At 38.1% G+C, this 16,447-nt stretch overlaps 1 protein-coding gene across 10 annotated transcripts in view; it reads left to right on the top strand.

The window, feature by feature from the left end:
• Positions 1-16,447, top strand: part of LOC137286175 (receptor-type tyrosine-protein phosphatase H-like) — a 298,258-nt gene that overhangs the window by 195,908 nt on the left and 85,903 nt on the right. For 3 of the 10 annotated variants that reach the window (XM_067817869.1, XM_067817871.1, XM_067817870.1), the window contains exon 1: positions 10,514-10,982. The exons of 4 other annotated variants lie outside the window; for them this stretch is intronic. In XM_067817869.1, the coding sequence (XP_067673970.1) occupies positions 10,926-10,982 (57 nt within the window). In that variant the 5' untranslated portion in view covers positions 10,514-10,925. Of the gene's footprint in view, positions 1-10,512; positions 10,983-16,447 lie in introns of those variants that run through there. 3 more of the 10 variants (XM_067817864.1, XM_067817865.1, XM_067817874.1) reach the window with 2 other exon arrangements.

Consider the following 16,447-nt stretch of genomic DNA (forward strand, 5'->3'; position numbering starts at 1 on the left):
CGTTTCGAGGGAGGTAAACCCAAGTGCAAAATGTTGCACGAATAAGTGGTTACTGTGTTTCAATCATGTTTGAATTTTTGGTTGCATGTGACCTATATGTGTTTATAATAAAGGTTGAAGTGACAGTTGAATATTCCCTTTCAGAACAAGGGTTATCACCATAATTGATATATATGTACAGTCATGAAATTTCATGTATAACTGATCATAACTTTGTCCAATAGTTAATTAGCAAGAACGGCCGTCTGATTGCTGTTGTAGATAGCGCCTTATCCTTTCAATCGATTTCAGCTAACTCATAGTAAATACATGTCACAAAACCTGATCCATATTCATATAAAATAACTACCAAATGCATAACTGCATGATTAACTACAAATGGTACGGTTGTTCGTGAAAATGTGACCATATTTCGTCAGTCGTCACAAACGTCTGCAGTGCCAAGTCAATTATTCAGTTTAAAAAAAAATAACAGCAAGAGAACACAAATATAGTCCAATTAGGGCATTTCATCATTTTCGTCGCTGACACAACTACATGGAAAAGTCCTCAACATACAAAGGTGTACGATAGTATACATTATGATGTCATTCAGGATAACCTTATTTCTGTTTTTATGTTAATAATAGTAATGATGTATAGTATGTGATGCATGTATTTGATGCATGGTGTGTGATGTGTATGATGTATGATGCATGGCATGTAATGTATGGTATGTGATGTATGATGTATGATGTATTTCATATGATGTATGATATGTAATAGATGGTATATGATGTATGGTATGTGATCCGTATGGTGTATATGATATGTTATGTATGGTATGTGATGCATGATGTGCGATGTATGGTATGTGATGTATGGTATGTGATGTGTATGATGTATGATGCATGCATGTGATGTATGGTATGTGATGTATGATGCATGATGTATGATGTATTTTATATGATGTATGATATGTAATAGATGGTATATGATGTATGGTATGTGATGCGTATGGTGTATATGATGTGCGATGTATGGTATGTGATGTATGGTATGTGATGTATGGTATGTGATGTATGATGCATGATGTATGATGTATTTTATGTGATGTATGATATGTAATAGATGGTATATGATGTATGGTATGTGATGCGTATGGTGTATATGATGTGCGATGTATGGTATGTGATGTATGGTATGTGATGTATGGTATGTGATGTATGATGCATGATGTATGATGTATTTTATATGATGTATGATATGTAATAGATGGTATATGATGTATGGTATGTGATGCGTATGGTGTATATGATGTGCGATGTATGGTATGTGATGTATGGTATGTGATGTATGGTATGTGATGTATGGTATGTGATGTATGATGTATGTTATGTGATGTAAGGTATATAGCATATGGTGTGCAATGTATGGTTTGTGATGTATTTATACTCACGACAGTACATACACGCCTATGACGACTGTATTTCAAACACTGGTGAACGTGCAAACTTCAACTTCACAGAGCAGGTCATCAAGAGAGATAGCTCTGACATTGGATCCTCCACAACCCAAATCACTCTATACAACATATACGGAACGGTTACGGCGATGTTAGAAGCATAGTAATTGCAGGTGTGTTTTCTGTTGTCTGTTTTTTATAAATGTAAAACCTGTAAATCCTGTGCAGTTGATGATCGTGTGTTGTGTTGGATAACCCTGTCTCTCTGAACCGTGTGGTCAATTCCATGCTGCTGCTTTGCTATGTGTTATAGATATGAAACATTAATGTAAGATCACCCCGGTTACATGATTCCATCATAAGAGGCATCTCAGGACGACTCCTTCATGTGGGAACTAGACTGCATGATTCCGGCCTGTTTGGTAGTGTGTCCTATGGCAACAATGTTGAAAGAACTTGACAACTTTCTTAAACAACCTGATAAGAGTTAGCTCCCTTCCACTACCAACGGCAATGTGGTCATCATCATGACTACATTGTATGAAGATGACCTATATACATAGTTTAAGGTTAAATAGGGAGCTATCTAACTGATATTCGCTGTGGCGTCGAGCAACACTCATACAGTTTCATGGAAATGATATGAGTGACGGATGCGACAGGTGGGACAGGCAGGCTTCCTCAGTCTGTGACCACCAGACCTCATCACTGATTGTCAGTATCCATCAATATAATGTTTACAGCTGCTTTTCTTTAGACGGCCAGTGAAATTTCTGGGCTAACCGGTTATGCTATCACGTTGACATCATATATTTACGTGTCTATTTGTCATACGAGTGTGATGTGTATATTTCAGGGTGGGGAATCAAGTCATATACCTTTGGCAATCTCTCCTGCTAATGGACATAAACTAAGATTTTTTTGCGATCACTTTTTGTATGGTGAGTGTGTATAATTAGGTCACGTGCCATTCCAATGTCACTCTGATGATATAAGGACGTTGAGTGGTTATTATCAAAATCACATATATATTCACTTGTCACAATGCATCCATCTTTTATGTTTATCAAAATGAAAATTATAGAAAATGTTTGTATGTCTCATTTATTCAGAACCGACAACTTCGATCACAAAAATCTTCCGGATCACAAAACTCCCAGGTGTATTCAACAAAGTCTGAGTTTCATGGAAGTGTCCAAACCAGAAGGGCGAACGAAATGGAAAGATTATCAACGTCAACGTCGTAGCGACTTGACCCAAAATTCTAACGATTTGATTGGATGACCGATGACCGTTTCATTCATAACAAACACGTGAATTCATTCGTTCTACAACTAATGTGCATTGTGGGAATGTCAACGTTGAGAACGTTATCGTGTCGCTGTTTAATTGTGAGTCGAACTGTGACATTATGTCCATGGAAAAACATTAAAGCAATGTTTTCACCAGGTTTCACAATCCAAGATGTTTATCTGATCTCATGGCGAAAGTGTGTATATTACTCACGATACAGTAGAATGGTGTTCTAAATTGTGTATTCTCTTGTCCAATGTGCTAAGATGGTTGAACATTATCCCTTGGGATTGCTGTAGCGATATTCAGAATTCAGAATGTTTTCAGGCATTTGCCCTGGTTGCACGATGTATTGTACTGTGTATATTTGGAATGGTTGATTTATAGTCCCATGAAGTCAATGCGTTTAGTGCTTGTTATCACACTCAGGTGAAATACAAACTCGTTGGCGTTCAGTGGACGAGTCGACCAGTGAAGGAGCCGGGGTAGAATTACAACAATAAAACTATGTTAAGTAACAATAGCAAAATGAGTACCATATGTTTTTCAGTGCAATGGTGTATAGTACATGCAGCCAACCATTTCCAATGCTATTGCTGTTAAGTTTGTGAATGATAAGTACTCATGGATACTAATCTGTGACGTAAACATTGACTTTTCTGCAACATGGCTTCTTCATCTCTATATAATGAATTCCTGTTGGCGTTAAACTATCATAGAAAAGAATGTAGAATTTATTAATACTATTGAAAACATGATATTGTATAGCTGCATGTTGAAGGTAAACCGTTGCAGGTGCAGTAGACGGTACGATTCGACACAGTCATATTGTGAATGACAATCAGAAAGTGATGCCACCTGGTGCAAGCGAAGATGTTCCCCCCTTACATGCACATGCACTGTCAAATTATTTGTTCTCCTGAACACATAAATAGACAATCAGACAGGACATTTTTGTCGATCATGTGTCAAATGATGTGTCCTCCACATGTCTGCTCTAAGCGTTTTAACGCATAATTAATGCTTTGTATGCTGTAATGTAATCAAACAACTTCTGAGCTCGAGTCTTTCGGCACTAAAGGTACCTCAAACGTTGACATGAAATCATGAACACCAAAGCCTGAAGCCGCAGAATAAAACTCGACATTAGAGAAAACTGTTAGAATGTCTGTTTAGAGTTTATATCTCACTGAATACATCGATGTAAATATGTAAATATGTAAGAGAGGGAGGTTAGTTTTAAGCCGCACGCAGCAATGTTCCAGCTACTAGTATATGGTGGCGGTCTGTAATTAATCGAGTCTGTCTAAATATGTAACAGATGATGATTATTGGTCTCATTTACCTCACCTAGACTACAAACCAATTAAAACCTCAAGTAAATGGATCTAGATTAAACCTAAACTGGTATCATGTCACAAGCATATCATCATAATCAGCAGCTCACTTACTTATCACAAATGGTTTAGCTTGAAGCTTTAGTCACATTGCTCTGTGGGAAACTGGTGGACTTCAGCATGCAGTGGTCCACGTTCAGTGTTTCACGCTCTGTGATGAGCAGACAAGAAACCAAACATGTTAGCTGTCGATCCCGTCCAGAGCATTTCCGCTCAACAACAAGAATATGAGTTCAACAAAATCGAGATCAAACAGCGAGTCTGTGTTATTTGGAGACTTTCCTCCTCCTTCAGTAAGGGTCTACTGTAGCTCATGTCATTGCCCGAAGGCCTCGTGTTATGCCGTCATGTTAAAAACGGACGGCAGTGTTGTTCACACCACCGAAACTGGATCTGTCGTTGCTTCTTGCCTTTTCCTTTCATTTAAGTAGCGATTCTCGTTGTTTATCCTTAAAGACGTGACTGTGCTTGGCGATGTTGAACTGAACTTACTTTAAACTAACATTCAGATATTTTGGATGCATACTAATTTTCATATTGTAATCTCGAATCAGATGTTCAGTGTGTACAGCTTAAAGAAAAATCTACCTTTAGTCCAGTTCCAAGGAGAATTTTACGACGTTTAATGCTGGTATTGCATACTTCTCAGTGATACATAATTTATGCATACGTATTGTCCTAGTACACAAACATTTACACCTGTCGCTCCACACGCATACAGAAACGTTTTCAGAGTTATTTTCTTATGTGTGTAGTAATTACAAATATTTTATTTTACTGGCGTTGTTATTGTGTACTGAGACCTAATACAAGTGTAATATTTCATCTTAACATTATTAGCCTTTGTTGGTTAAGAAATGTATGAACCAAGGTGTCATTTGCCGGCGTGACCGAGCAGACAACAAGACACCAGATTAGAATACACACTACTCATGACTGGTTAGTATTCATCTTGATATGGACTATCTGACACGACCGTTGGATCCGTCATTTCACTGGTCAGATAAGAATTATCAGTACATCACAACTGTGTTACTGTCAGCATGTTTTTTAAAGCATGTTAGTTATGGTAGTGAAAGTCTTCTTTGTCTCTTAGGTCTCTGATAGCGGAATAATGGTCGCTAGCAGTGCAGTTAGTTCAGTAAATTTATACGCGGATGAATGTCAGCGTGATAACGTACTAGTTTGCATCTTACTTGGGTGTGTGGGATACCATTTTGGGAAACAAGTTCCTCACTTGTCATTACATCAGGTAACTGATTGAAACCGTTTAAAACCATGATATTTCATAGCCTCAAAAGTTGTGGTCAAGGTTCCCCTGTGTTTCTGAACGGGTTTTCTTGGGCGTTTAGCATGACACAGATATATCCTTAATTTATAAATGTCAAAGGTATGACAATTTACTAATTTGAAAGGCTGCATTCCCTTGTTGTCACAGTGTGTCTACAGAATGTGCACAATGTGTGTTATTTGTATACCTACAATGAATACCACCCCATCCCATCCCATCCCACCCCACCCCACCCCACCCCACCCCACCCGGACAGTCGGCACCTACTAGGTACAGAGTTGAGGAGGACATGAGGACATTCGATATCGAAATTGTATAGCAGGCGGCGAGGTTGACATAAGGACAACCAACGCCGAAAAAGATAAATATAGGTTTGAAATGACACAAGGACAGTCGATACCAACAGTATTAAGTAAAGAGTATGGCAGGACATGAGGACAGTCGACACCATTAGTGTAAAGTAAAGTGTTGGTTACACATATGGACAGTCAACACCGTGAATGATACTATCGGGTGGATGTAGACATGAGGACATCCAACGCTAAGACTGTCAAGTAAATGGTTTAGTTAGACATAAGGACAGTCGACACTATCAGTGTTAAACACGTTTAAGGGCAATCGACAGTTAAGTAAAGGCTTTAGTTACACGCGAGGACGGTCGACACTAACAGTGTTAAATAAAGGGCTTAGTTACACATAAGGATGGTCTACACTGTCAGTGTTAAACACAAGGTTTAATTACACCTGAGGACAATCGACACTGCCAGTGTTAAGTAAAGGGTTTAGTTGCACATAAGGACAGTCGACATCAACAGAGTAAAGTATAATGTTTAGTTACACACGTCACAGTCGAGACTAGTAGTAGTGTAAAGTAAAGGAATGACCAGGATATGAGACCAGCCGTCAGTGTTTTGTGTTAAGCATATGGTAGGGCTGTACCCAACCGTAACCTCACAAAATCCAATACGTGTTTCAATCACAGACATTAACAAAGTGTGGTAAATGCATACCTACACCATGACTTAACAGTGACATACATTAGTTTAATTTTCACTGAACGGTGTATGTGCCAGGGGGCGCTCTGTTGCAACTATTGTTGAGATATCGCTGACTGTAATCAGCGGGTGAGACTATGTTTCAGTCATCAGCTCAAAACAAAGGGTCTTACTTTAGAGCAATGGCGAGTCACTAATTGCCAATTGTATGTTACCGAAGACTTCAAAAGGAAAATTCAGTTTTATCAAATAATGCATATTGCGGCTAAAACAACGCCTGTTATTCCCGTTGTACCGGTTATTCTATTTTTCAGCACGAACAAAGGCTCGACCAGGAAGGTAATTTTTATTGAAAAAGAAAGATCCAATGTGGCGTGTCCGGTAACCGGTTCAGTATACACACACTAGGCATATGATTACATATGGGCGGGGTTCGATTAACAATGTCCTTCACATTGTGCACCGTTCCCTTTTCCTAACATGTGGCATTTGAGTGATTCAGTATTATACGAATACGAATCTTGTTAACAAGTCTGCCTTACACAGAACCAGACCGCCCCAGTGGTGCATTGGATAGAGCGCCCGCCCGGAGCAAATTGAAGTCTCGGGTGCGATCCCCGGTCACGTCATAAGAAAAGACGATTTCAAATGATAGGTTTTTTTTGTCCCTGCCTGGCGCTTGACATTAACAGGTACAAGGACTGGTCGACTCGGAGTCAGTGTAATGTGTCTGAGTGGGGTCTTGATGCTTAACTGAAGCATGGTGTCTCAGTGAGCTAGTACAAGAGAACTAGTGTTAGTCTGGACTAGAACTTGCATGACGTTCACCTCATCTAACCCAAGTAGAAGCAGACTCATTCAGAACATATGTCATTCCTATTTTCTTCAGTATTGTTCACTGAATGTATCATATTGTTCAACACCTAAACAAGAACATCTCCATCTCATGCATATGGCATCCTAATCTTGACACACGTGTGTATGTTTTGCTATATGTTGGCCATGACATTCTAAATGTGTTATACAATTTGAATTGGACGGTTTACATCTTACTTCCTGGATTATGCATACAGGCCACTGCAAGCCCACAACCCAACCGGTTAGCGCTCTATTTCACAGCCTATAAACAAGCACGTTAGCAGTACCAATGTCTCATTTTGCAGTAACTGTTATACTTTAAGGGCAAAGTCATTATCATAATAGTATATAAGTATCATAATTTGCACGGAAATCCTGCGTGTAACTAAATTTTATAACCAGTCAAAAGTCGACATAAAAGAATCCAACCCTTTCCTTTCACAAAATGGGTGTTACCAGTCAAACAAATCACGTGAAACATTTCTGTACAGTATTATCATATACGACCAGGAAGTTGTCAGCCGAGGTCTATTTTCCTTACCATATCGTTTTCGGTTGGATTTGTACAGACATTTGACAGACATCTGTACAGTCTAACAACGTTATGTCGAGCTTCGTGGGTCTTACAGATGTCTCGATTTATAAACCTTTATAATCTTCCTTCTGTCATCATTTGCGGTGGTGTGGAACCTCGGATAACTCGAAGTGTCTGCGTATACATAGGGTAATCCAACTTCGACAACAAGGTGTTCAACTGTATTGCATCCATGCCTAAATTCAACAAGAGAAAAATATACATTCCGTTTATGGTGACTGGTTTTCATACATTCGATACTTATCCGGGAGTAGAAAATTCAAGTGGACTGTTTCAAGACATGTAAACATTATATCAAATGCATTTTTTTGAGGGACGCATGACTTAATATAACAGGCATGCTAGCCATAACTATAGTCTTGTCTGTAAAACCGAGACCATTTTGAAGCACATTGTTGGGAAGAATCAGGACCTACTTTTATCTTTTCCTTGTGACATGCTTGCTCTTGCCGGGAAGATTAGGAGTCATGTAATAGATGAACACAACAACTGAAGCAAACGTCCATATCATACTAGTTTACAATGTTATAATTAATGAGCAAATATATGGCTATAAATATATGTACTATAAATACGTTCTAAGTATAAATGTAAGTATATGCTAAAAACTAACAGCATTACTTCAAGTAATCATTATTGATAATGATTATCATGAGGGACTTTATGTCACATTAACATCATGTCCTTCTCAAGAGTGCTGAAACTTTCCTGAGAGTAACATTTTGGAGGCTGGGGAATTCCGCCCATATATGACGCCCGAGTTAAACAAAAGTATGCTGTATTTGATTTCATGTGTCTTTTTAATGCAAGCAATTACAGTTTTCATGCGATTAGTCATCATTTTTTGCGAATACACTCGACTGTTGTTCATTTCCAAGCTCACAGATGTTCATAAATCAGATCAAACTAAACCGACTCAAAGTATATAACGCCTTCTTCACAGTAAGCAAAAGCCTGTTACACAATATATTTGATTAACGTGTAATTGACCATTTTAACGTAGACATGTCAATGTATTTTTTAAACAAACTAATATATATGTGTTGATGCTTGTGTAGTTCAATTTACGTGTAAAGGTTTAGCTATACAAATGGTCATTCAAGAATGTTCCAATCAAGAATAACTATATTTAACTATTAATGATATCACCACTTAATTCGACATTAAGTGAAAGAGAATGCACATAAATCTCTTGTAGTTTGAGTCATCAGGCAGGAAAACACGATTTTACATTCAGTCTATATTTGTGTCTGACCTTGATAACAGATGCGTATAAGTGAGAAAAGGAAGTACATATTTTGAAATTATACTTTTGTGTATGGACTTGAAGTTTGGGTTTAAAATATACAAGGAGTGTGTGCCTCTTGGGGGGATGGGGGGAGGATGTTGAGGGAAGTGATAGAGAGAGAGACAGTTATGGCGTCACTATGACACACAGTATCGGCATTAGTATGCAAACGTAAGATATGTGTCCCGGACGAGCGACCATGTGATCTGCGTATCTGCACCTTGGCGTCTTGACAACATTTTGTCGTCTTCCAGCTTGTCAAACTTTACACAGGTCTCAGCATTCAGACCAGATCATCAGATCCACTTGAGATGAGAAAAAAAGTTATTTCGGAGAGGTAGTAACTTTTCCTCATGTAAATATAGTATCATATGGGTTTCATAATCATAAGAATGCTTGTTACAAAGCCAACATTCATTTCAGACAGTCACTCTATTTCGTGATGAAATTTTCGAGCATGAGTGCAAGGCTGCGCCGTGTTCAGGATATGAAAAGGGTAAGATGGAAAGTATGTTATATGTCACTGACGTCTAAAGTCGCATGCAAAGAGACGTGCATTACGTAATACCTTGTTATGCTTCATTTCTTCTTCATTTCCTTGTACTTGTTTGTTTACAGTTCGTATTCATGGGTGCTTGGGTGTAAATGAACCACTGCATAAATAAGTATATATAGTTTCTAAGGTTGAATTTACACAACATAGACTGAAGATCTCTACAAATAGTTGATTTTCGGGGCACATTAAGCATGGAAGCACAGAATATGTGTTTTAGTACATTGTAACGAGTGTTGCATAAAGTGCCAGCCAACTAAGATTCACTTTTATCAATGTAGCCATTCTTGTTCCACAGTTCTAAGTTTGTTACAGAGGACTCAGCCTGGAGATCTTTTATCAAGTCCCTGCACAGTGCGGGCAAAGTACTGTTGTATGTTTTCTGTTTAAGAAGTTGCTGCATTCTATTGTCAAATAATTATTCACAGACATGAAAAAACTGATCCTAATCATTCTTTGTCATATTTGATAAAACATGTAGATAGTCAGAGGCGAGTCAGTGAAAATAGGAAGTACACATCATGAATTTATACTTCGGTATTGTGGAGTTGAGGAAAGGGTTTGTGTCCATATTGTGTTTAATACATAAATTTAGCAAAATTAGTATTAGTTGTTGTTTACTCATTTAATGCATATAATGTTTTAGTCAAATGAGAACCACTACCCATGATGACCAAACACTTGGTAGGAAAGTCCAAAATGTTTTAGGTAATAACGGTTGTATACGCTGTATGCGGTCGTTTATTGCAGGTAGTTGTAAACCAATCCGGGAGGGGCTGAAACACAGCGGTGTTGCTATTATGCCTTGACATGAAGCTACCGCGCGAGATCCCTTGTAGTGTCTCTGAAGCGAGAGGGAAGACACGATAAGCTTTTTGTTAGACGAGTTCAGAGGTCACACACAATCTAGTCACGTGGCCTTGTTGAGAGAATGAGGAAGTGAAATTGCTCGGGTGGCCAACACGGGTGGAGACAGTCTTACACAATCGCTCATCAGGGTCGAGGAGAGTCGGTCGGGAAAAGGAATACGAATACCAGGTCCACAGTATATCGTGGATAGCCGGACTGTGTAGCACATTGAGAAGTATACTGCTTGTCAACACCCGACAGTGTACGCGTGGTAGAGATGAATGGGTGTGTTTAAGGACTAGAGGAGGAATATGTTCTTAGTGAGTCAAATTTAAGAACTTTGAACACATTCATACATCAACATGGATACCTTAAAGTACTGTCTCATCGTCATCGTATTCTCCTGCTTCTGTTCGAAGGTAAGCTTTTATTTTATAAATAGTTGACCTACTATTAAGGTTAAAGAGACCTACCTGTAGAGCAAGGTATGGAGAGAGTCAGCAGACCGTGGTGTGTTGTTTGTGTTCACTGGACCTTATCGCCCTATCGTATCTCAGAAACATGTTCATTTTATTTGCTATTTCCACATAACGTTGTCTTAGTTCATATATGAAGTCTCTGTCTTATATCTCGATAATGGCTTCCATGAGCTAGCAATACACATCCTAGATCTAGCCTGTTGTACCTGTTATATACATAGCTGACCTACATAAAACCTGTATGAACAACAGATAAGCTTTCTGTTACCTGGTGTAACTTGAAGTAGCGACACGCACGTTATGAAGCAACTGTCAATATTCGTACGTTGGTAACGGATACACACGATGAAAGGGAATATTTATTTCCTACGTAGGATTACAAGAAAAGTTGAATGTTTGTGCATGGCCGTGTTTTTATTTTTATTAATTCATTTTATGTAATAACGTGCAATATGAATGTTTATCGAAATCCCCTGGCAGCTTAGATATGGTGAGTGAGGGAGTTTAGTTTTACGCCACACTCGTCAATATCCCACCTGTATGGCGGCGGTCTGTTAATAATCGAGTCTGGACCAGACAATCCAGTGATCAGCAGCATGATCATCGACCTGTACAATTGGGAAACGATGACATGTGTCAACCAAGTCAGCGAGCCTGACCACCCGATCCCTTTAGTCGCCTCTTACGACAAGCATATTCGCCTTTTATGGCAAGCATGGGTTGCTGAAGGTCTATTCTACCCCGGACCTTCACGGGTCTCTTAGATATGGATTTAACCGGAAAGTCAGACAAATTCTCTTACAAAAATGTAATTTTGGAGAGACGGGTGCTGTCTGACTCACAGGGGCTTGTATCGCTTTGAAACGGCGTTCGAAAGACATATATGTGTATAGACCCTACCCTAGTACTATATAAAAGGAAAGGGATGTAACGAAGAAACCACCCCCTCCTCGATCAAAGTTACATGTTACCGCGTAAAATATTTTTAAGGCCCCATCGATGCCAACGGATCGAAAGCCAGATGATTTCCCTACACAATGAGCTATAAATGGTCACAATCGGATCATTATTTCAAAAGTTATACGCTACGAATCATCGAAAACAGCTACCTCCGCAATTTCACGCCAAAATCATGGATCACCCAATACGGCGAAAACTCACCTTTTAAATTCATTTATTAATTCCAGCCACGTTGGCAGCACCAGCGCTGGGTCGGATTCGATCGGCCGCGGTATTCCGCAGGTCGGAAAACTTATTGCAACATCTACATGTCATTGTTTCGACAGTAAGCAAGCATTTTCACCAAAATAGCCGGCAATCCTACTCACATGTCGGCCATAAGCGACCTTGACATTCAAGTGAACTGAGCAGATCCGCACAAACAGACACGGGCAATACATATTTTACTGTTTGTGTAGATGTATTTTTATTAATTTTGCGTCATTATTAACGAAGTAAGAGCCACATTTTCAAATGTAATGAAATAACTGAAAATAATGCGACATTTTAGTTGACGTCACGGCATGTTTTGTGCATTTTGTGACGTCGGAAAAAGACGACTCTGGTTGCTGATTAGTATATATCTAACCTAATTTCCACTCAATGTGTAAAAGATGTCGGCTTCTGTGTCAGAATTCAACACTTTTTAGCCAAAATATAAAATGAATGGTTTTATCACTGAAATAGTGTCCTGAATATATCAACAATTACACGGTTCTACTACATATCTTATTGTGAGCAACACGCGCACCTGCCTAGCATCAATTTAGCGTAAATGAAAATTTCATAACACCTGATTATTCATTGAATATTCATTTAGGAAATAGACTTTTCTTCTCATGATTATGAAATCAATTCCCTTCATAAGTATGCAATACAGAAGTATTAGAATATGGATGTAAGGCTTGACCAAATTAAGACATGACCTTGTTTATATATTTTTAACAATTTTCGTATAAATATTGTTTGAGTTAGATATTCTGCCATGAGATATATTTTAATCGAATTTGAATTGATTTTATTATCGAAAAAAATGATAATGAATCTTAAAGCGTTTTTTGACAAACTCGCACCTGGTCAATCAATATTCATAACTGTTTTGTCTACAAAAACGACACAAACCAATACAATGAACAAGGCAATTCCTTTAAATATATGTGCCCCTACATTTCCTAAAATGTACAAATTTCATTATTTTCATTAATATTATAAGTTTTACTTATATTAATTACTTATATTAACCTGTTCATATGAAATTGCAATATTTGTCCCAACGTATTGAATATTGTACGTCACGGGAACTAAAGCACATGTTGCAGTAATGGCTACGTGTGATCTTCCAACACAGGCTTAAAATGTGGTATAGTACACTTTCTGAGTCCATTTCCCATGTAAATATTATTCAAACAATCAGAAGCTTTCAAAGAATAAAAACGCATACCTTATATCCACATATCGTATGGTGTTGAACATGGACATATGTAGATACTGAAATCAGTTTCATGAAAAATGTCTGAACGATACGCAAAATATACATCACAATACTGAAAGTGCAGTCGGACTGATATGGCCATTGTGTTTTCTCTTGTTGAACCGACCTTCACCTCAAAAAAATTGCCTAATATGTGCAACAATGTTGACGTGTGACATCACTACCTATGACCGATTTCTTTCAAAATGGCGGCTTCGCTGACAAGGGTAGAAAGGATTTGGCGAGGACTTTTCCCTTGATTCAGGGATCTTTTGTACATAAATGAGAGATGTAAGTAATCAGAATTATTCTGACTATCTGTGTATTATTATATGTTTTTATAGCTTACATTGTAAATGTTGGAAGAAGCCAGAAATGCCATTAAGTACCGTTGTCGTTCTACGTCATTTTTGCGTCAGTCATGGCGTCACGCTGCACTAAAAGTTTGACAGGTTCATATGAATTATCAAATAGATTATCAATCTATTTTTAATTTGCTATTTTTTGCTACAATGCTCTTCCGCTCAATATTCTAAGCGTATTGAGCCATTGTAAGCGATAATTACACGGCTGGATGCTGGAAAATTTCCGAAAATGCTACGCAGTGTAAAATCGGATTTTTTTGTTGTTTACATTTCAAACAAGTGCTGTCTTTCGAGCACAGCGTTCGTTTTCATACTTAGTATCTTTCGTTTCGTTTTAGCTAGACAGTTGGTATTGGTGACAAAGACCATTTGTAATTTGATTCTAAGATGTGTGGGGAATTCAATGATGCATTTCTCGCAGCCGACTTATGAAATATAAGCGACGTAATCGGCATCTCAATACCGGCCTGCTTGAAACGGGATTTTGTAAACACCATCCAATATGGCGGAAAGTGCACTTCGGCGTTCGTGTAAGTGCTTTTTCGAAAATATCCCAACCGATTCTAGGTTCATCGGCGACGTTTCCTTATTATCGTTACTGGTTACACGAAAACTTGATATCAGTGATCAATAATATGCTATTTTTCAGATTCAATACTCCCAGCAATTGTCCGATTTTCACATTTCAAAACATACAGCAAATAACGCTCTGAATCGAGATTTTAGATAAGGTGAAAAATATACGATGAAGCTTATTTTGAAAAGCAATTTTAAGTACTTTAGCTTGGTCTGAGATGATAGTGGATGGTATCAAGAAACAGGGAATTTTCCACAGAATGCAAAACTGTGAAGTATATATATGTGCGCGGTATATCTAGAATTTTATTGGACTTGAAAGTGAGGGGTGAAGAGGAAGGACGTATATGTCCGTGTGGCATCCAGGGGGTTAATGGTGAGGTGAAATGGGGTTTATAGCCGTGCCTAGGAATATTTCGCTCATATGACGACGTGCATACGTGTGTATGTGTGGCTGCTTATACTAGATCATACTTAAGCTGGTCTTATAGTGCTTGATCACTGATATATTGTACCGCAGTTAAAAACGAATAGCCCACTCAGACACATCATACTGACTCTGAGCCGACTTGTCCTTGTTGTACCAATCAATGCCGAGCGCTAAGCAGGGAGCAACAAGTACCATTGTTTGTCTTTTGGTATGACACGTCTGGGGATCGAACCCGCAACCTTCTGTAAACTAATAAATCAAACCAATATCCAACAGTCATATCTCAGTCAATGTCCGTGTGGAGTAAAGAAAAACTGCAAATATAGCACTATAATGTAAAGCAATGACTGGTAGAATTTGTCTGTGTACGAAACAAAAGCAAATCTTTTGCGAGAAATTATTATTTTATCATGCACGTTGCAAATCGTATTTCACGTGACAAATGATTACATTCACGACACATTTCCTTCTGAACTTTCAAGAAACAAACTGTATCTTCGTCACAACTCCTTAACTAATGATGCCATGATTCGTATTTCCTACAATGAAACCTTATCGGCACATGAGGAGATCCAAGCGTGTGCAATCAAGCTTTGGCATAACTAAATCAGTTGGTGATATTAAACAATATTACGCATCTTCCAGATCCGTCACCCGGTAACTTATATGTAATGTTCACCCCTCCATCATCATTTCCCCTCAATATTGACAAATTACAGACGTCTGTTTTCAGTGTAAGTGTAGAACGTTCATACATAAGATAAAGCAAATGAAAGTGTGCAGACATACATTATTTCTTGTCTTCATGTCAAAATGATATTGCAGTATCTATGCATCTATTGCTATAAAGAAGAAAGTCTCATACACATATTATGGAGGGGATGTTGCCCTTTATATCATGGATAATTGGAAAAGCTTCCTGGACGGCAGTTTCACTGTATGGCTATTTTCCAAGGAGAAACTAAACACAGTGTACGAACTTTTGAATAGCATGGATGAAATCTTGCTTTCACTTTGAAGGTAGATGAAACGAAAACAGCTTTCCTGGACACAATGGTAATAAAATCGGTGCTGAAATTGGACCTAAAGATACGTAACAATATTTAAACTTTAAATCTTGTCATCCGAGCCATACAAAAAAAGTTTTCCATATAACCTGGCACGAAGAATGTCTACAGTAATTTCAATCCAGGACACCCGCAATCAAAGACCGAATGAACTTAAAATATTTTTACTATTACGAGAGTATCCAAAGCCTCTTGTGGAAGACCAAATCTATAGAGCATTACCGCTTAATTTGACAGGAACGTTAACGATGAAACAAACGAATGAGGAAAAAGTAACTGCTTTTGTATCAACCTATAATCCGTTGAACCCAAATTTGTTCCATAGGATGAAAGCAAATACATGTATGTCCATCTTAGTACAAGATGCAAGACTAAAATTAATGCTGAAATGTAGAAATATAATAAATAGCAAAAGACAAATTCAAAATCTCAAGAAGATCCTAACCAAAACAAAATTTGCTTCTATGAAACACAATGTACTAAACCCTACATATTGT

Source organism: Haliotis asinina, chromosome 6 (assembly GCF_037392515.1).
Source record: "Haliotis asinina isolate JCU_RB_2024 chromosome 6, JCU_Hal_asi_v2, whole genome shotgun sequence".
NCBI lineage: Eukaryota > Metazoa > Mollusca > Gastropoda > Lepetellida > Haliotidae > Haliotis > Haliotis asinina.